General features: G+C 42.0%; 1 protein-coding gene across 1 annotated transcript in view; it reads left to right on the top strand.

Moving 5' to 3' along the window:
- GPC6 (glypican 6) overlaps nt 1–21,157 on the top strand; it is a 1,041,998-nt gene that overhangs the window by 1,001,489 nt on the left and 19,352 nt on the right. Inside the window, exon 7 of the mRNA XM_026493466.4 lies at nt 18,171–18,307. Within this exon, the coding sequence (XP_026349251.1) occupies nt 18,171–18,307 (137 nt within the window). The remainder of the gene's footprint in view (nt 1–18,170; nt 18,308–21,157) is intronic.

Here is a 21,157-nt window from a genome sequence, read left to right as displayed (position 1 = left end):
AAATCTTACTCATGCAGGTGCAAGACTGGAGAGGTGAAGTTTGCCTTGCTGGGGGACGCCCCACGCTCCGGGGTAAAACAGAACTCTTCGAGGAAAGAATAGAGAAGTAACCTAAAACAAAGGCTAATGCAACACATTTACTGACAGGATTATTTGCATACAGAGGTCCTATGGCTGAGGTTTTTTTTTGTTTTGTTTTGTTTTTTTGGAAGCGATGAGGGTTATTCTCTAAGTACCACTGTTTAGCTACCAAATCCATTAACAGATAGCCCCTGGCATTTTATCTCCAAGATTCCAGTGTGCTTCCACTACTGTTTTTATACTTATCTGCAGTAAAAGGACGATTCCTCCGAGTGCTTGGGATTTGGCTGAATCAGATTTACCGTCTAGTTTCCCGACCTAATTCCCAAGTACAGTGTAATAGGAAAAGGCAAAGCTCTTTCAAGTTTCCATGGACTCCTGTAGCAGGGTGGTGAAAATTTTGTTTTCTTTACTACTTCCCATGTCATAAGAGAAATCGTCTCAAGGAGAGGATTTCAAATGCAATGTTGTTAGATACAGACCATTAAATATGTAGGGCTGGATTTCCAACCTGTATAGGTAGCCGTATGGGGAAATTCTCCCTTTGTCGTAGAAACCCCCGGGACTAGCTGGTCCGTGCAGTTCTAGAAATAAAAAAAAATCCAGAACAAGAACACGGTTCCCATTTTAAAGCCAAGAGGGGTTTTAAAGACTTTCGTGGGGTTTTTTTCACATTTTTGTGTTGGAGGAACGGCCTAGATTTTATGGCGTTGTCCCTCTAGGATTATCTTAGCACCACCGAAAATTTTTTTTTCTGCCAATAATTAAGACAGGTGATAGGTGGGTCAGGTAGCTAGACCGATCCATCCAAGACCAGTATAACCTACCACTGTTTAAAACCAGAGGAGCAACCAAGCAAACAACAGTTGGTTCTTTTTCTGTCTTTGGACCACCTAGGGGAGTCTAAAATATTAGATCTTTTTTTTAAAGATATTATTTATTTATATATTTGAGAGAGAGCACGAGGGAGGTTGCAGAGGGAGAGGGAAAAGCAGGCTCTCCACTGAGCAGGGAGCCCAATTCGGGGCTCCATCCCAGGACCCCAGGATCATGACCTGAGCCAAAGGCAGATGCTTAACTAACTGAGCTACCCAGGTGCTCCTGTGGACATTTTTTTTTAAAGGCCTAGAAAATTAGGAAATTACTTGCAGGGCTGCTCTCACCATAGTGGTATTGGAAAAGGATGGTAATCCTTTGGAGGGCAGCTGGAATCATAGTGGTGTTAGAGGAGGACTAGAAAAGTAGCATGGGCTAATAAACTGAGGGTTGTGCAAAGACGTCCAGAGCACTGTGCCCCCTCCTCCACTCTATTTTCCATCCTTCTTGAAATGAGTGAGACCTACCAACAGGCCCCACAGCTTTTAGAAAGCATTAAAACATTCTAGCTGGCCAGTTCTGTTGTAATGGCAAATTTCGGACTACGGGCTCTGGAGCCCAACTGTCAAGGTTCAAAATCAGGTCCCGCTACTTGTGCTCAGTGATTGAGGCCAAATGATTTCACCCCTCACAGCCCTGGCCTCCTCTGCTCAAGCGGGGTCATGGGAACTACACAATGAGGTGGGAAGGGAGGGTTTAATGTGGTGCCCACCACATAGATAAATCCCCTAAATGAAGAGGTCACAGTAGAGCTGCCCTTCTCAGTCATTTTGCTGTCAAGTGAAGGCACCTTTGAACATTTTCGTGCAAATTGGAGGTAATATGGATGTAATTGCTGGGTATCTAACAGGTGTAGCAGCCGTCACTGCTTTCATGATTGTTACCCGCTTCTGTCTCGTCCCTGGGGTTGTATGTATCAGTGAAACCCCACTAGACTACAGCTTCCTGAGGACCAGCCGGGGCCGCTTCGTGGCCGTTGCACAGGGTCCCACATTTAGAAGGGTCCACGCTTGGTTTAATGCTCTGCTACTGCTGTGTTAAAATTCTTCGTTTTTAAACCAGAAGCCCCACATTTTTATTTTGCACCATGCTCCGCAAATTATGTAGCTTGTTTTGAGGACACAGTTCTTTATACATCGTAGGCTTCCGTTAAGTGTCTATGAATTGAGCTGACATCGTCACCAATGAGTAACAACATGAATTCATGTATTTGAGGCCGGCTCTCAGCTCTTCCTGAGTTTAAGTCTCTCTGTGGACAGGCCTTTGGCCAATCGCAAGAGTCCCGATTACAATACTCATTTAAAGGAAATTCCGTAAATGCAGAGCTGGATGGAGTATTTGCAGGATCTACATTCATAACTTTAGGCAGGAAGATTCATTAAATGTTCGAAATTAATTTGCAGAGCAAGTAAAAATGTGGGGAAAAGGGTTAGCAAAATCACTTGAGAAAAGATGATTACCAATGTTTTTAATATTGGTGCAGTTAGCAACTGACTTTAAATACTTTCTTGATCAACATAAAAAGGCATTTCAAGGGACAGGAAGTAAATTATAATGCCATTAACCATTATAGAAGTACCTATTATAAGAGAAAATCCTTTCTAACTAAGTTTTACTGTTCTGGATCTAAGCTTATTCATAGAAATAAAGAATCAAATACTATATGTGATTTCATTTTGGAATAATAATAGGATTAAAATAGCTTTAAATTTTCCTTTGACTCACTAAGCTAGAAAGTCAAGGTGCTAAAAATATATACTTTTGCTTCAACATAGGCAGAAATGGAAAACTCTAGAAAAGGATTTTTTTTTTTTTTTTTTTTTTTTTTTTTTTTGGCAAAGTGTAGCAGAGCAAAAGGACCTTTGGGGAAAAATTTGAACCAATTTCAATGCATAATTTGGCTATATATATAAACGTGTCTATATTTGTCATGTAGCTTTACTTGTCAAAAAATATCTTAAAACTTATACAGTCACTGAAAGTATCAATAACGTAAAATTTCACATCCCCCTTTTAGAACTATGGCCTTAACATTTTGTAGGGAAATAAAGCTTTGGTTAACCTTGGCTCTGGCAGACCTCATTAAAATAACAGCCTGTCAGTTTCAAGTTTAAAATAACAGGGTTGTCAGTTTTATATGCCGTGGAACAATCCACAATTTTATTTTCTGGGAAGCCTGTGAAAAGTGCCGGAAGGGGTGGAAAGATTGGACAATACTGCCATCTGGTGGCTACAGTGGAAGGCTGTCTCTAACCACCTGCAGGTGTGGGGGGACTTCGTTGAAGGAAAAGGGGGGATGATACTGGGCCGCCTTGAACTTCTTTTCTTTTCTTCAACTTTTTGACAGCCTGTTGTCTTTAAGATGCATGCACACGCCCGGAGCCAATATGCAATTTATAACTCAAAATTACAGCAAATCAATAAGATACTCTCTGGTCTTTGGTAACCTGTAATTTCTGCATATCAAAGGCTTGGTGCCATTAATTTTCAAGAGAATAAATCTTGTGAAAAGAAAGGGATATGGAAAAAAAACTTTAAGATTTTTTTATGGGTATCTTGGAAAGAGTTCTTCTGACCGTTCATATTTGAGCTTTATACTTTTCTGGATGATTGTTATACTTTAGTAAAAATAAACAAACACCAGCCAGAAAATCTCTGTCACATAGGCAAAATATTGGCAGATGTCACATGTTCCCATATATTTAAATGGAAACAATTCCAGGGATAGGCTGAATCTCAGCCAGACTTCAAACATAACCTAATTCCAATTCAGTTCTTTGCTGATGCGTTTTGGGCAATTGATTAAGGAGAGGCAGTGGGCAGCAGGAGAATGGCATCAAAGAGAAGAGATACAAATGAGTTCTGCTGATTTGAAGGCAGCCTACCCAAAGAATTCCAAAGGACATGGAGAATGCTCTAATGTTAAGCTCATAGCCTGCCTTCAGCTCAGTCTAGCCGCTCTTACATCACTGGCCCCCACTCCAGATATGCTCAGGAGAATGACCTTACACCTGCCTTCTCAGTATGGTAGCCACCAGCCACATATGGCTAGTGAGCACTTGAGATGTGTTTCAGATAGAGCCAACATGTGCTGTAAGTATAAAAACCACACTAGATTTTGAGACCTGTGCCATCCAATATGGTGGCCGCTAGTCACATGTGGCTACTGAGCACTGCAGATATCTGTAGATTGAATTGAGATGTGCTGTAAGCGTACAAATCACACTGAATGTTGGAAGAGTAGTACCAAAAAAAGAATGTAAAATATCTCATTAAGACTTTTTCATATACATTATATGTTGAAATGATAATAGTTTGGATATACTGGGTTAAACTATTTCTATTGCATATGGCTGCTTGAGACTCTCGTTGCTTTCTGGCCCAGAAAGGCCATTCTGCCATTTCACAAGTTGTTCTTCTCCCACTAGAGCTAAAAAGGGTGATCTCTGACATCCTTGCTGCTTGTAGGAGACTAAGAGATTCTATTAAGGTTATGGGATGCTTACGATATAAAGGTGAAAGTCAAGTACAATTATATCATGGAGTCTAATCATAAGAGGAGTAAATGGCACCCCTCATTGATGCTCCATGGGGTAAATTGGATCTTGAAGGTAACCAGATGGCTCCCAGGAAAAGGTAATTTACCTCACAGGGATAAGAACTTGATTTTCAAGAAAGAGTGCACGTTAGTCACCCTATGCCATCTGTCCCCATGGAGATCTTTCTATGCATTAAGAACTTCCAGCTCCAAGTGCCCTAGCAATATATTAACTTACTAAGCTTTACTAAATCTTTAAGAAGATAGTCAGGGAAGTGGTATTTTCTCCCTTTAGAAACCAATTTGTAGGGAAATTATATGACTTTGCCAAAGTTACAGTAAAAGCAAATATATCTCCATGTACTGGGCACTTATCTCCCCTACCGAAAAGGCTTCACATCTGTGAGCTTTTGCCACTCAGGGTCCCTCTGCTAAAAAGAGCTCTTCCCAACTCTTCTACCTGCAAAATGCTATTCATCCCTTAGTCCCATTTCAACTGCCACCTCTTCCTTGAAGCTCCCCTTGATTCTACCATCTACTCAATAATAAGACACTGATTATCCTCTGCCCTACAAGCCATGAAAGTAGGAGAGATTTACTATGCTTATTTATATGTAAATCTCCTTCCCCTACTGGGTAGTAAGTTCCTTGAAGGCAGGACCATCTTGTATCTCTCACTGTGTGCCAGGTACATTGTGGGCACTTAACAGGTGTGTGTAGGGCGGGGTTGATAAAATAGGGTCATTTACAAGAGAGATGTCCCTCCCTATGGCCATAAGTTATTCTCTAAGTAAGAGCATCGAGAATTTAAATTTCACTTACAATTTATTTGACGTCTCAGAATTTAAATTTACGCTCTGCCTGTTCGACTTCGTTTATCTACCTACTCCTTCATTCATTTGCTCTCTGTTGTGTGCTACTATAAACCAGGCATTTTGCCAGATCGGACACTCATCTCCTAGCACGCGGTGAACACAAAGGACAGAGGCCCTGCCCCTAGGTCACCTGCAGTCTGGGTGAGAAGACCCATTACAAGGAACGGGGACATCTGTAGGACAGGAAAAACCAGAAGTATCTCTTGGAGCACACGCTGGGGAGTAATTGTGGATGTCAGAGGAGGAGTCCTAGAGGAGGGACATTGGAGTTGAGACTCACAGAAGGAATTATCCATTAAATCATGCTCTTCTCTTCCCAGTGTATAGACTCTATGTTTCAGGTAGAATTCATAGACATCCTTGGGTCCCGTGATCTACGTTCTTGGGTGCATTTATTAGTATCTCATTTTGCTGTTCTTCAAAATCCCTCATGCCGAAATCACTGGCAATTAAACTTGAACCAATTCCCAATTAGATTCATGAAGGTAAAGGCAGAACATTGTGTGATATCACTAATGTAGCACAGTGGGTGCAAAAATACCCTTTGTTCTATATCACATAGTACAAGTCTACATGGTTAAGTTATGAATCAGATCACACATACCCAAAAGGGATGTACGTGCTTTTGGTTGCCTATTCCATAAGACACTTAGGGCAACCCATCTCTACCCTAAATGGCTTTGGAATTTCGATACATCTGATTTCCACCCACCACTTTCTGAGTATTTTCTGTGCTGCATCTCTTACTTTCCCAATATGTGAATATCTTTGCAAGTACACTCACTGGTAGATGGAATAACATTTGCAGTACCTTCCTTAAGAAGGTCCTGCTCAGTTACAGTAATCTCAGAGCAAGCTTCTCAATGAGAAAGCTTCTCTTTCCCTGGTAAGTTCCAAATATCTACAGTGACTTCCGAGAAAGAGACCAAAATACACTCCTGTCTCTCACCTCTGGTGTGAAAGAGCACAGCCTCAAACATTTGGAATGAAATGATGAATTCTAAAATATTCAGGAATGCCTAAACTCAAAGTGTAATGCTTTGCTATATCTCCCCCACCGCCACCACTTTCTTTAAATTAGCAGACACACTTTTAATATCCTGGATTTCATTTTCTGAAGATGAGATTTCAATATTTTAAGAGTAACTTCAGGTGCTTATGTGCCTAGCAGAATCATTGCATTATGTCAATCACAGGTAGAATTAGAAGTTCTGTGTGGAGTATCGTCAAAGACCCTGTGAAGGGGTTGCATATTTGAAATAATAGTTGGCAAAGAATCGGAATTTTTTCACCAAGACTGGATGTTCACAACATCAAACTTTGTTCCACATTGGCAAAACTGGGCTACTAAATATATAAGCTTTGTCTGGCAGTTTTCTGAATTAGTGCTAATTTCCAGGTCAGTCCTGTACAAAGGGATCAATCCCAGGCCATTGCCATGATCGTATTGGCTACTTTAGGCAATTGAGGGAAAGTGGAGGAAATCTGTTCTTCAAATCACAAAGAACTTCCAAAAGTTTTCATTCCATAGCGATGGAATAGATAGTGGTGGGAACAGAGATCAGTAACTAAATAACCAAATGGCTTTCATGCGCCTTACATAACTGCTAGAAATACTGAATTCATTCTCTTCCTTTGAGAATGCATCTGAGATCTTCCTATCCTGCCGTGTAGAGACAACATATCTAATAACCTAAATTAGAATCAGCACTTGTCACAATGCGTGCTCTAGATCAGGGAAAGCTCCTTGGGGATGTCTGCACCCACGCCACCAAAACAATGCCTGAGAAATAACAGAGAGCAATGTTAACAACCAAGGAAGATAGAGCTGAGAGAGCAAAGACTGGATAGACCCAATGTCAGAAACAAAGCAAAAGGAGAATTTACCAGGTGATGGTCAGAGAAAAACAGAATCCACTCCCGGCAGCTGAAACTAGCTATAGATCACAAAGAAAAAACAAAGCAAGCAAAAAGGTTGGGGGCTCAGTGTCAGTGTCAATCACAGGAGGAAGAACAAGGATATGCTTTGTGGTCAAGCCTTGTCCTTGAAGATCCCCAGAACTGCTCAAGAGGGAAGGTGACTTAGTTTAGGTCGGGCAGCAAATCTCAAGTCCTCTTTACAGTAGGTATTGATATCTGTCATTGGAAATGTTTAAATGGAGTCTAGGTGAGTACCTGTCAAGAATGCTCTAGAAGCTTTGAACAATGGGAGCTCTGTTGAGCCTCCAAATTTCATGGTTGAATGATAACATCACTCCTTGAAATTATTTATATTTTCACACTTGAGAAGTAAAGAGTGCCACAATTTAGGTACCCACTGTGCAAAATAATACTTTGATTTCATATGCATTTCTGCAGACCTAATGTCTCCCTGTCTTTTTCTTTTCGCTATTGAATCCAATGTTAGTTCGGTGTCAGACTGTGTCATCTCCAAGGTGTGTAGAATGCTTACTACCCTCACTTGCTTAAAATGTAGTACCACAGGGAATGAGGCACAATCAAAACATTAGGTATAAACATGAATATTTGAAAATCGATTGTTTTCTTAAAATGGGCTGCAAACATCTGACACGAGCAGCATAGGAAGGTATTTCTGGTTTTCCCATATTTATTCCACCGTGAGGACCAGTGTTTTGCCAGAAAAAGACCTCATCTGTCTTTTCAGGGTCCTGCCCTTACTATAACATCATCACGTGGTCAGGAAACTCCAAGCCTGAAGCCCGGCGGGATGACACAGACTCTGAATTTTTCATCCAACTCCTAATCCCCTGAGAAACTCAACAAAACTAAGCATTGTTTTTTTTTTTTGAACCTTCAAGGATTCTCTCACTTCCTGCTGATTTTTTCATCCTTCTTAGTTTTTCCTACAAAATATATGTGTGTTTGTCTCCTTGGGGAGGAATGTAGAAAGTACCACACCACAGGGAAACATACGTAATATTTTTTGAAAAATATGGTAATATTGTGAAATATTTTGAAAACCTTGGTAATACACTAGAACTTATCATTGGATTCCCTGAGAACATCTGAGAAAGCCCAGAATGTAAGGCTGGTTTTAGGTTGTGTAGTGACCCAGGCATTCAGCACAACACTCGGTGTGTCATGTGGCCAAAGTCCACTTCAGGTTCGCTGACAGACTGTGTTCAACAAGACCCTATTGTCGTTCCCAGGACTCAGTTAATGGTTTCCTGGAAGGAAACATGTTGTGAGTGACTTCTCTGTGCATTCCAGGACCCGCCCAAACATTACACTACAGACAATCTGAGAGATGAAAAACAACCCCAAAGAGTTTCACAGACTCAAAAGAAATGCGAAGTTGAAGTTCTTGAGGATAGGGTGCTAAACACCACATCAGCAGAAGGGACTTGAGTCCAGACGTGAGCATAAACCAAGCGGGTAGACTGGGCAAGTTTTGCATCTGCAGCTTCCTTGTTGAACTACCTAGCGTTAGTGACCCCGACGTCTTCAAGAGTATTAGGGGGATTGCGTTTACAGATATTGGGCCACATCAGAAGAGCTAGTATTCCCTCCGAGAGTTCAGAACTTTGAATACTCTACACCGTCCATACATGTTTTCAAGCGAGTAGGAGAAGTTGCGAACAGGTTCATTCACAGACCTCTGTTTGATCACTGAGGGAATATACATGACTTGAATTCTAATGTAGGCTCACATAGTGAAATGAATGTGTTGGTGCCGTGATAAAAGATCATGCTTCTCTAGAGTAAAGCTGGACAAGAAACTGGATTATTAAACTCTCGGGTTGCAAGAATAGTATTATCTATTGTGAATTTCCCTTAACTTGACCAAGTAAAGTGGCCTTGTCCATGAGGTAAAAGTGAGGCTGACTTTGTTTCTTTAAACAGATTGTTTTCCCAAGCCAACAAATGACCTTCAGCCTATAAAATATTCACATTGTTTTTCCCCCTCAATATGTATTATTTAGTCTATAGCCCTTTAAATATTAACCATCTTTTTTCTAAAGATATGGTATATATTATTTACATCCAGCTACATTATGTTTTCATACAGATGAAATAGGTACATTGGAATCCTTCTGAAATCATGAACAAATAGGGCATCTGGCCAGGTGCACACAACAGGTGCCCAGTGAAGTGAATTCTGGTGCGGGCATGATTGGCGGAGGACAGCAGGTGGCCTTCTCACAGTTCACGTCTCACACTTCACAGGGAAGATCCAGGAGAAATAAAAGGTCCAGTATAGATGGACTTTGGGCCTCGGGTAGGCAGATAGACAGCCATGGGCAAAATCTCCTGGAAGAGTTCAAATGTGCCCCATCAAAGGATCCACACAGGAGACAAATGTAATAATAGTTCAAAAACAACCCCAAATCAGTATTTCATAGGTCACTTTGCTTAGAAGACCAAAGGGAATTTATTGGAAATTGTATGGCTTTATAAGGATTATAAAGACTGCTTAAGATGGGATTCATTCCATTTTTACTTAAATTCTCATGGTGTTTCCCCAAGCCAACATTGCTTTGAGATCTCCAAGGCTCTTCCATCATGCCTGTGTAAATTACACCTAGGATGACATTTGAGATGACAGGAGACTAGAATCCTAATTAGAGGATTGGAGTGGCCCTCTGAGATCTCACTGTCACTCGGGGGATAATCAGGTCAGGGGAAAGCACTTTTTTTGGAAGGCCTGCAGAATTTGTCTATGTCTTCCTTATTCTCCAAAGGGAAGTCCAAGAAGGCAGTAGCTTGCAGATAATCGATCATTTTTGAAATCTTACTTCCCTTAGCAGATAATCGGCAGTGCTCTTCATGTACTTATTCACTCAGCAAATATTTCTTAAGTACCCAGGATGAGCACAACACTGTTTACCGAGGCTCTGCTGCGGAGCAGGTATTCCCTCTGAGTCAGGAAGGCACAGGGGCTCCTTAGCAAAAGGAGGAGCCGAAGACCAGAGCCGTGGCTAAAAGCAATGACTTCTGGATGGATAACCTCATCCCATTGTTGTGAGTGAAAACTTGGAAGACCATGATACATTTTTTGTTTTTAATCACTCTGGATAGAAATGACTAATTGTCCAGCTTCCTAATTGTCCCCATGGCAAGATTCAGTGGCCACAAAAGAGCAAATATCAGCAAAAACATCTTTGCTTGGGAAGGACTATGGTGTTTCCCAGAAATTTTCAGGCAAATTAATATCAGTGTTCCCAAAGCCCTGTGCTTAATCCCATTACATTTGCTCCATGTCTGTTTATCCCCTCCAACATAGCGATGCTAGGAACCCTTCAAGGGTAGTGAGTACGTACTGGCCATGTTTGTATCCCCAGAATGAAGCAAAAACCTGACTGAGAGAAGGCACATAAGACGTGTTTAATGAATGAATGCTAGCTACAAAAGCCTTTTTCTTATTTAACCAATGCAATGGAACTTTTTCTGAATTATAATACATTTTCCTATCTCATTAAATTGATTTCACTGAATGTTTTTGCTTGCTAAGTCATTGATTCAAAATATATTGGGTCAGTCCCTGTGCTCAGACTGGCAAGCGCCAAATTGTTTTGATCTCACCTCTCTATTGGGAAAAAGTCAGAGTCATAGACCTCAGTGTATTTATAACTATGCATAAATTATAAATGAGCACTACTGAACTAATATATTTTCTATAACTTGTGAAAGCTATGCAGAAAGCAGAAACTTTTGAAGAAAGAGGTAAAACAAGGAATCTTTATTTGTTTTACTTTGTAATGTCGCAGATGTATTAAGAGTAAGCCTGCCATTTTATTGTTGTTCAATTGTGCTTGCACTGTTGAAATAAGAGAAATCCAAGTTACTTTGCAGAAGTCATTTTAAGCACTCGTCCATTTAATGAGTTAGTGAAAACTACATAATCTAATCCATAAGTGCATTTAACCAGGGCATGTGAACTGTGATAGTTTTCAGTACCCGAGGAACAACCTAATGGAAGAGAGAGGTACCACTAGAAGGGCCTTTCCACTCTGGAAAAGTCTTACAGGATAATTGAGAAATAGCCATCACCATATGGACTGATTAAGAGACATATAGATCTGTAGATTGATTAACTATTAGGAAAGCTCAATTCCTCTTATATTTTTATATTTAAAAAGTGAAAATAGAAATTCTCATGTTTGCATCCTGAATCACACTGAATCATCTTGCACATACCAGGGATGGATACATTCGTCCACCACCAACCCAACAAACAAGCTCCAGAGACCATGTCCATCTTAAGCCTGCTGGCGAAGAGTAATTGATTCTGAAGCCTACGCTTGAATTTGAATCTCATGTCTACCATTTATTAGATGCGGGGCAAGTCTCTTCACCTCTCAAAGACCCCGTTTCCCGTTGCAAAAGGCCATAATGATCATACATCAGGCACGGAGTTGAGGGCTGCGTGCGAGCGCCTCAGCCCAGTGCAAGCTCACGGTCATCCCCCAACTGCTCTGCGTGGTCACCGGCCTGTGCTGAATTCAGCAAGCCTCTTAAACACCATGTGCCCCCAAAACAAGGTCTCATTTCTTTTCCCAGCTTTTCATTATTGTTAACTTTTCAATGGTTGGGAAAAAATAATAAAATGAACGTCTGTATGCCTCTCATGTAGGCTCAGTGATGATTGATTTTTTTGCTATTTTCAAGTAAGTAAACAACAAACTAACACTTTATTCCTAAATATCTCAACATCAATCTCTTAAAAGCAAAGATAATCTCCTATATAAACACAATACCGTGATTACGCTTAAGAATATTATCGGTAATTCAGCAGTATCATCTGTCCATTCTGTATTCAAAATTCTCCAATTATCTCAAAACTCTTTCTTATAACTGGGTCCTTACCTCTTCCAAAACCGGGATGCAGTAAAGGTCCACCCGTAGCATTAGGTTGTTACATTTTTAGTTTCTTTTCATCTAGGACAGCCTTCCTGCCTTTTTACCATTTTTACCTCTTTTGAAGAGTCGAGGCCAGTTGTCTTATATAATATCCCACACACTGAATGTGCCTGATCCTTCATTTATGGTGTTACTTAGTTTGGCCCCGTACCCCCAGTATTTCCTGTAAACCAGAACTTGGTAATTCAGGGTCTTGATGAAATTCAAGTTCGATATCTGGGATGAGATCATTTCTTAAATGAAACTGTCAGACACCCAGTACCAGATCATCCGTTCTGCTCCTTGATTTTGCTAATCTCTTTGCTTTTGCAGTCATTCCCCCTTGTCAGCTTCCTCCCTCTTTTGTCTGATTTTGTGATTCTGGAAGGGCGGGCATGAAAACGGTACCACTGTCTTCCTATAGTCAAGTACTCACGGACCTTCTGACAAGCCTTCAACAAAGAGTTGATGCTTTTACTGGAGCGAGGAGTTGAAATTGTCAGAAATCAGAATAAACCCCAGATAAGTTCTAGAAGAGGGCCATGTTTTCCCTGTGGCCCCCAACAGTGTGTATCCGGATCGGAGGCCTGTGACGTAACGGAAGTTAACTTCCAAAATCTCTCAATGGTGTAGATGCAAAACATCTAATACTCAAGGATTACTAGTATTACTAATAGTACAACATTCTGAGCTTAACACCGGACGAATGGTAACTATAACTTGCAACTGTTTGAGAAAGAGAATTTGCCCTGGAATAGCTCCTGTGGGAAGCAGAAAGACATTGCTGCAAACTTCTTATTTGATCCCAGGCCTCTGTTCCCATCAGTCTGCGTGAGTAAGGAATTCGGATTCACTGTACTTCAGTGACACATTGTGACCACCAGTTCTTACTAGTGTAAAGCTTAGCTCCCTGCCGTGTGCACTTAAGTTTCCACGAAGAAAATTTTAAAAACAGCTCAGGTCTCCAGCTACCGCAAAGTGATCACACACATTATTCAGAAATAAAAATAAGAGAAAATGAGAAAATACTTCTCAACGGCGGGAGGATTGACACCTTGCATGATACTGAAACACAAATCTGCAATCGAGTTGATGTTCTTTGGAATCAAAGGCGTTCGCCTCCCTGGTGGCTGATAGGGTCCCTTCTTTTCCGCTTGTCTGCATGGGCCCCCCTCTGCTGGAAGTGAATTGGCCCATGTTTCCCTGAAGAATGTTAAAATGGCCTTTGTACTTCTTGCTGCTCTTTTGCTGTGATGTCCTCCAACCACACGGTGGAAACGCCTGGCTCCTGAAATGCCGGAGTGAACACGACCTGATTATACGATGTCCTGTGGTGACTCAGAGAGGACCCACACGCTCCTCACTTAGCCAGATACAACCCACCACTCCTCCTGCCCCTTGGACATGAGTGCACGTGTGGGACCACACTTTTGTGTTAGCAAGATTGTCCGTGGCCTTGTAATAGATTGGGACAATAAATCTATTTTCCCAATCGACATGTATTGAGCCCCTACCACGTGCTAAGACGTGTGTGACCAACCCGTCCTCGTCTGCCGGGACTTCTGAGTATTAGTGCTGAAAATATGGCATGTCCTAGAACCCCCCAGGTCCCAGGCAAACTGGGGTGGTTGGTCACCCGGCCATCTAAGCACTGAGGCTGACAAGTTAGAACCCTGTCCCTGCATCAAGAAACACGTGCTCTTAGAATCAAAAAAGTAAGCCAATTACACAAACTCAGAATAATCAGTACTTAAAATCATGAACAGGGCACCGTGGACACAGACAGTTGAATCTAACTAACTGGTTAGCCAGAGAATGTCTTGAGTGTGATTTAAAGAATGAGCAGCATAACTTACAGAGTTAAGTTTTGCAAGCCTCAAAACAAAAAAAGTGGGATATCATGCCCTTTTATTCTATCTCTGGGTCTCAAAATCCATATATTTGGTTCAGATTCCCACAGTGTAAAGGTGGGATCTTAGCATTTAATAAGCAGAAAAGAGAATGGTCATTCCTGGTGTACTTTATGATGGGACAGAAGACACCTTCCAGTATTTCAGGACTGAAGCTAGTGAGTTTTCTGAATTACTTTTGCATATGCAATCCCTGTTTCTTTTTCCAGAGTTTGAGAACCATGACAATGAGTAGCTTAGGGGTGGAAGCCCAGGTTGCAAAGGTGAGGGACACCAATGTGGCACCTTGCAGTGCAAATCAAGTGAGGGATTTTATTTTTGACATGTTTGATTTAAAAAAAAAAAATTCAAACGTACTGAAAAATTACATTTTTAAAAAATTGTATACTTCCACATAGATTCATTCACCATTAAAAAGTTGCCACATTTGCAGGGCACCTGGGTGGCTCAGTCAGTTGAGGGTCCAACTTTTGGTTTCAGCTCAGGTCGTAATCTCATGGGTCGTGGGATCCAGCCCCACATCAGGGTCGCACTCAGCGGGGAGTCGGCTTGCGATTCTCTCCCTCTGCCCTTCCCCCTTCTCGTGTGTGCGTTTGCCGCTCTCGCGCTCTCTCTCTCATAAATCTTTTTAAAAATTGTCACATTTGCCATCTTGCTCCCTCTATACATCTGTGATGATGATGATGATTCCTGAATCATTCTAGAGTAAGTTGTGGAAACCATAACTCTTTAACTCTAAATAGTCCAGCGTGTATGGAACATGACATTTTCCTCTGTGACCACAATATGAGTTCATATTCAGAAAATTCAACACCAGTACAATATTATGTAATATAGAGTCAATATTCAGATTTTGCCAACTATCTCCGTAATATCCTTTCTGGCAATTACTTTTCCAATCTAGTGCCCAATCTGGACTCATATGCTGCATTTGAATGTCAGGTGTCTTATTCTTCTTAATCTGGAAGAAGTAGTCAGCCTTCCCTTGTCTTTTATGACTGACATTTTTGAAGCATACAAGCCAATTGTCTCGTAGACTGTCCCTTAACTGGGACGTTCTGTTTATCTGATGTATCCTCGTGATTGGATCTGGGTTATGAATTTTAGCTGCATAAGTGACGTGTCCTTCTTGTCACCGCACCTCTGGAGGCACCCCAAATCACCGTGTCCCACTATTTGATCACTCGGTTAAGGTGGGGGCCTGCCCAGTTTATGCACTCTAGAGTGACCAGTTTTCCTTTTGTAGTAATGAGGACTCTGTGGGGAATCCTTGGAGATCGTGCGAACATCCCGTGCCTCGTCAAACTTTCACCACTGCTTTTTGCAGTTGTACTAGTTTGTGGGGCTACTATAACGAAGTGCCACCAAGTGGGCGACTTACAACAGAGTCACTGTCTCACAGCTGGGAGGCTAGAAGTCTAAGATCAAGGTGTCAGCGGGGTGGGTTCCTTCTGGGATTGTGAGGGCGAATCTGGTCCATGCCTCTCCCCTAGCTTCTGGTGGATTGCTGGCAATCTCGGATGCTCCCCGGACTGTAGATGCAGCCCCCTGACCCATGCCTTCTTCTTCACGTGGTGTTCTCCCTGTGTCTATCTGTGTCTGTGCCTTAATGTCCCCTTTTTATAAGGACAAAGTCATATTGGAGTAGAGCCCACGCTAAGGACTCCATTTGAACCTGATCTTCTGCAACAACCCCATTTCCAAATAAAGTCGTGTTCACAGGTCCTGTGGTTAGGACTCCAACATCTTTGGGAGGGATGCAATTCAACCCACAAGAGCATCTACAGATAATACTTGCTGACATCAACTACTACTATGACGGTTGCAGAATGGTGATCTTTCTGCCATTCTTTCAACATTTATTAGTCGGCTTTGGGGGGTTGTGGTTTTTATAATTGATAAACAGAATGTGTACCCATCTATAGCTGCATAGAAATGGTCGCATGTCTTTCAAGCAAAATATATAAAGCAGGTAACAACATGCACACACCTCTGTGCCCAAAGTAGCAGAAAAGGACTGACTCTCGTTGCAAACCTCCTTACCCAGTCAGATTAGCTGGAAGGAGGCTTAGGATAGCCCATGGATCAAAGCCAGCATCAGTGGGGAACATCAGAGAGTGCAGGTCTCAAGCCATCTTACACACGTGTTTTGTGTAAGCTACTTCTTGGAACATCATTACTCATGGATTCTTTTCATGCTCTAAAACAAACGTAACATCACACTATTTGAGGATATGTACCGGGTTCTCAAATTCAGGATTCTGGCCATCTTTAGCCTTTTATGGATGAGCAGACATTTCTCAGTACTGAAGCCTCTCATTGTCATCAGAATCACAGAGAAGCAAGGGGCAAAGACTGTGTAAATCTGGAACTGCTGGGAAACATGATTGGGACAGAGATTCCATATTCCTTTGTATTTACTCTTAAGCCTGACAAAGGATCTTTGGAATTGTCTTCTAAAACTGTATACTGCATCCACAGTAAACACAGAATACTTGATTTCCAAAGGCTTCGATCTCGAATACGTAATGCCATTGAGTCTCAGTGGTCGTTCCTCCACGGTGCCGTGTGAGTACGCTAGAGCTTCTGTGTCAGCATGCCACACGCAGAGCAGCTTCGAGAACGGAAATGCAGGGGCGCCTGGGTGGCTCAGCTGTTAAGCATCTGCCATCGGCTGAAGGCATGATCCCAGAGTTCTGGGATCGAGCCCCACTTCAGGCTCCCTGCTCCACTGGGAGCCTGCTTCTTCCTCTCCCACTCCCCCTGCTTGTGTTCTTTCTCTTGCTGGCTTTTTCTCTCTCTGTCAAATAAATAAATAAAATCTTTTAAAAAAAAAAAAAGAACAGAAATTTATTGTCTCATGGCTCTGGAGGCTGGAAGTCCAAAACCAAGATGTCAGCAGGATTGGTTTTGTTCTGAGGCTGTGAGGGAAGAATCCTTTCTAGGTCTCTCTCCTTGGCTTGCAGATAGATGTCTTCTTCCTACCCCTCTCCACATTGTCTTACCTTTATGCATACGTCTGTGTCCCAAGTTTCCCTTTGGACTAGGGCCACTCTAATAATCTCATTTTAACTTTTCTTACCTCTGTTAAAAAAAAAAATAAAAAATGCTATGTCTAAATAAAGTCACATTCTGAGGGACTGTTTGGACTTCAGCATATGAATGTGGGGAAACATAATGCAACCTACAGCAGATGCATTTCAACTATCCATAAATTCCCAATGTTCACATAGGGAATAGAATAGGAAATCAGAGTTGTGACTCCACGAACCTAGATGTTAATTATGGAACCAAAATTGTACTGAATCCCTGTCTCTACTCTTTCTGTAGGTGAAAAGTCAGTGCTGAGCCTGAAAACACCAAAGATGGGGTTACTAAGCTTTTCCCCACTATCCATCCATGGGGCTGTGGATTTTACACTTAACCTGTATTTGGAATGACTTTTCTGTTCCTGCTGTAGAGATTTTTAAGTGGGTTTGGGTTGCTATTCACCATCCAAGTGTGTGCTGTATAGACCTGTCCATGGGTTAAGAGCAGAGGTTACCAGTGGTCGAATTAGTGACAATATTTATTTCTTACAGAAACAAATAGACCATTGGGGAAAACATTTTATCTCTCAGTGCATTGTTTTTGTGCGTTTATCTGACATCCAAGCAAATGAATTCTAAAGAATATATTTAGGGAAACCTGCAATAGGAAATACCTATTTCTCCCAGCCAGAGAGGGGCCTGAAGCCAGTTGAGATGCTTCGTAAGTTTTTAATTCAAAGCATGGGAGGACAGAAAAGATGGAAAACAAAAGCCAATTACCTGCGAACTCTCTGCCAGAGCTAGAGGAAGATTGAGGGAGGAGGTAGGGAGGCTTGCCTGGGCAATAAATCCTGCAGCATGGTGTCTCTCTCTTAAAACTGATAGAGTTTGTGCTCGCCCTATCACAGATTCTCTAACCTTCACCTGTGTCATGTTCTTGTGCAGAAATGGGCAACAGCTGGGGAGACTATTCACTCTCTTTCCTTGCTTTCTTGATCAGGTCACAGACATAAAAGAGAAACTGAAGCTCTCTAAAAAGGTCTGGTCGGCGTTGCCCTACACCATCTGCAAGGATGAGAGCATGACAGCAGGTGCGTCCAACGAAGAGGAGTGCTGGAATGGGCACAGCAAAGCCAGGTGAGGGGGACTCGCCGTTCTTCTGGTCGGGGCATTGAGCAGCCAGCCCTGGAAGGCTCTGCTGGCACAACTCTAAGGGCCTGTTTATGCAAAAAGCAATGGAGGATGGAGGGACACGTCGTCACTTAGCGACAGCTGTTCAGAGTGACAGATTTGATGGGCACCTGGGAACACTTACTCTCAAGGTGCCATTAAGCGTGGAATCCTCGTTCTGAATGCCTTGCCTCTGGATGAGGACGGAGGAACAGTGACAGATGTCAGGTTACGGATATCCTGAGATCACAAAGCGCCTTTTATGTTCACTTAATGACTTGAAGACAGCAGAGCTATTTTTATCCATAGCGAAATGTGCAGGGCTCACTGTTCTTTCCATCACAAGTTAAACAGGAAGTGAAAGTTCAACTGTAATATTTTTCACCCTTGAAGAAAAACAGTTTTTGATGGGCTCATTGGAAGGGTAAGGGAAAAAGAAAATGACCAAGGGACAACCGGGAAAGTGTTCTCATAGGTTCCCTGCCTTGGAAAGTCCCCCTGGGATCTCGGGATGAGAGATGGCTCTGTTTTCAGCCTGCTGCTCTGTTGCCCGGTGCTGCTGCCACTTGATATGGAATTTCTGAATTTCTTAATTCAGCCCAGAAATGGGGTTGGCCTGAGTTTTCCTAGGGTGGAGGAGTTGGACAGGAGAACTGGCTGGGAGCTGGCGAGCAGGGCAGGACACCAGGAGAGGAGGCTGCCCAAACGCGCCTCGGCGGGGTGCAGGTGGGCAGAGCAGCTGGTAAATTGGATGCAAGGAATCTTTGGGGATTGACCAGCAGGTGGAGAAGTTAAGGGGCAGGGGGGCCTGTTCTGGGCCTTAGTGGGCGTTTTTAAGCAGATGAAGCAGCTGTGATCAAAAGGAAACAGGAAGATCCATGGATATTATGTTCAGAAGAACTGCAGAAGTAAGTAGGGGCGCAAGTGAGGTGCTCATTAGGTGTTATTTCTCACACTGCTGAGTTGAATTTTTTAGCATCTACTGGTAATGATATTATTAGCCGCACTGGGGAGAGCTTAGCAAGGCAAAAACAAGCCAGCTATAGAAAGAGCTGTCATCATTTCAAGTCGCTCAGGAATATCAATGTCCAAATCTTAGATCATGAGAGTAGACAGATATTTGTCGTATCAACAACATGCCCCTCAAAAGTGCCTCGTCATTTATCAGGGTCCGGCCTTGTAGGAAGGAGACCTTTGGCCAGCAAATTCAGCTGTGGAAATTTAACAGCTTCTAATGTGTCTTTTCCTAATGATTGTACAGAAAGACACCGTAAAGGATGACCAGATGGCCTAATGAATAAAGTGGTTGATTTTCTGAGCTGCTCTGTTACCCATCTGTGTTTACCTTTCAGCCTTGTCTGAAATGAAGGCTGTGTTTTGAACTGCATTCCCATGGTTACACAGGTTGCTGGCTATTAGTGCATACACGAAAGGAAAGATAAGGAAATGTTGCAGGTGGGGATGGGGGAGGGGACTGCATACACTCCATCAAGAAAAAGAATGGGAAGTTGGCAACCATTTAAGTTAGAGCTAGGGGAGACTGGGTTTAGCCGAATTCCTCATTGTGCCGATCAGGAACCCGGGCAGGTAAACAATTAGTCTAAGTTTGCCCAACTAGCAAGGGTAAAAGCTGGAAATCTCCCAAATCCTAGTCTAGTATTCTTTTCACGTCAATATCCTCCTGCCTCTAAAACAAATGGCTGCTAAATATTTTCCTCCCCAGGTTAGGAGAACAAATGAAGCAGATCCTTAGCTCTATAAAAGATTTAGTGGATCTGCATTCATTCATTCAGTCCCTCCATCCATCAGCGATGTTATTAAGCACTCCCTCTGCCCAGGCACTCTGCAAGGCCCCATGATTTAAGTACTCCATGATAGCAGTGATGTGTGTCAACCAATGAACAGCACAGTGGCCGGAGAGGGGACTTCAAGAGCCATATTGCTGCACTGTAGGCTTGGGAAAGGACCACCGAGGTGGAGAACCATCCGTATCAGTACGTAGGGACCCAAATTTGATTGTTATCCTAGGTCAATGGGAACCCATTAGGGAAATTAATGCAGGTGAGTACAATTATCAAATTTAATGCAATAAAATCATTTGCAAGCATATTCCAGAATCTAATCCGGTATACTATTATTTTTAAAAATGAGGCTGTCAAATATTTACGACTCAAATTATAGTCCCATTGAAAAATTAAAATTTCATAGTTTCTTTTAGTTCCTTTTTTGAAATTCTTCCACTGCCATGAAATCTTAATAACTTTATATTTAATAGCATAGTAAGTAGATAACCAGTAAAGACTTGTTGAATTAAATTTAACTGAAGCTTTCCTCTCATTCTCACCCAAATATTAATTGATCTAGGAACACATGAGAGAACTTTTTTCAATTCCACTGAACTATTTTGTAGGTTGAAAAATCCACTTGTAATGCAGGTAATAACCTATTTTTCCCTACGTGTGAAGTATGGATTTTCAGATTATAGGCCTTCTTAAAAGTTTGGGATGAAAGAAAGAAAGAAAGAAAGAAAGAAAGAAAGAAAGAAAGAAAGAAAGAAAGAAAGAAAGAAAGAAAGAAAGAAAGAAAGAAGGAAGGAAAGATTATTCTTATCAAAGAACAAGAACATTGATTTAAAAAAAAAATCCTATCAACAAGTGTTAATGGATTGTGTAACAGAGCTGCCTATTAGCACTGGTAGAGCTTGTCATGGTCTGGAGTTCCTAACTCAAGCCTGCTTGACAAGGCCCCCGACCGCCCAGACATTTCTTCCTCCCTTTATGTTTTATCCATCTGACTCCTGCAGCCACATTCTTCCAG

Source organism: Ursus arctos, unplaced genomic scaffold (genome assembly GCF_023065955.2).
Source record: "Ursus arctos isolate Adak ecotype North America unplaced genomic scaffold, UrsArc2.0 scaffold_10, whole genome shotgun sequence".
Taxonomy (NCBI): Eukaryota; Metazoa; Chordata; class Mammalia; order Carnivora; family Ursidae; genus Ursus; species Ursus arctos.
The sequence above is the reverse complement of the archived record's forward strand: the minus strand, read 5'-3'. Positions and strand labels throughout refer to the sequence as shown.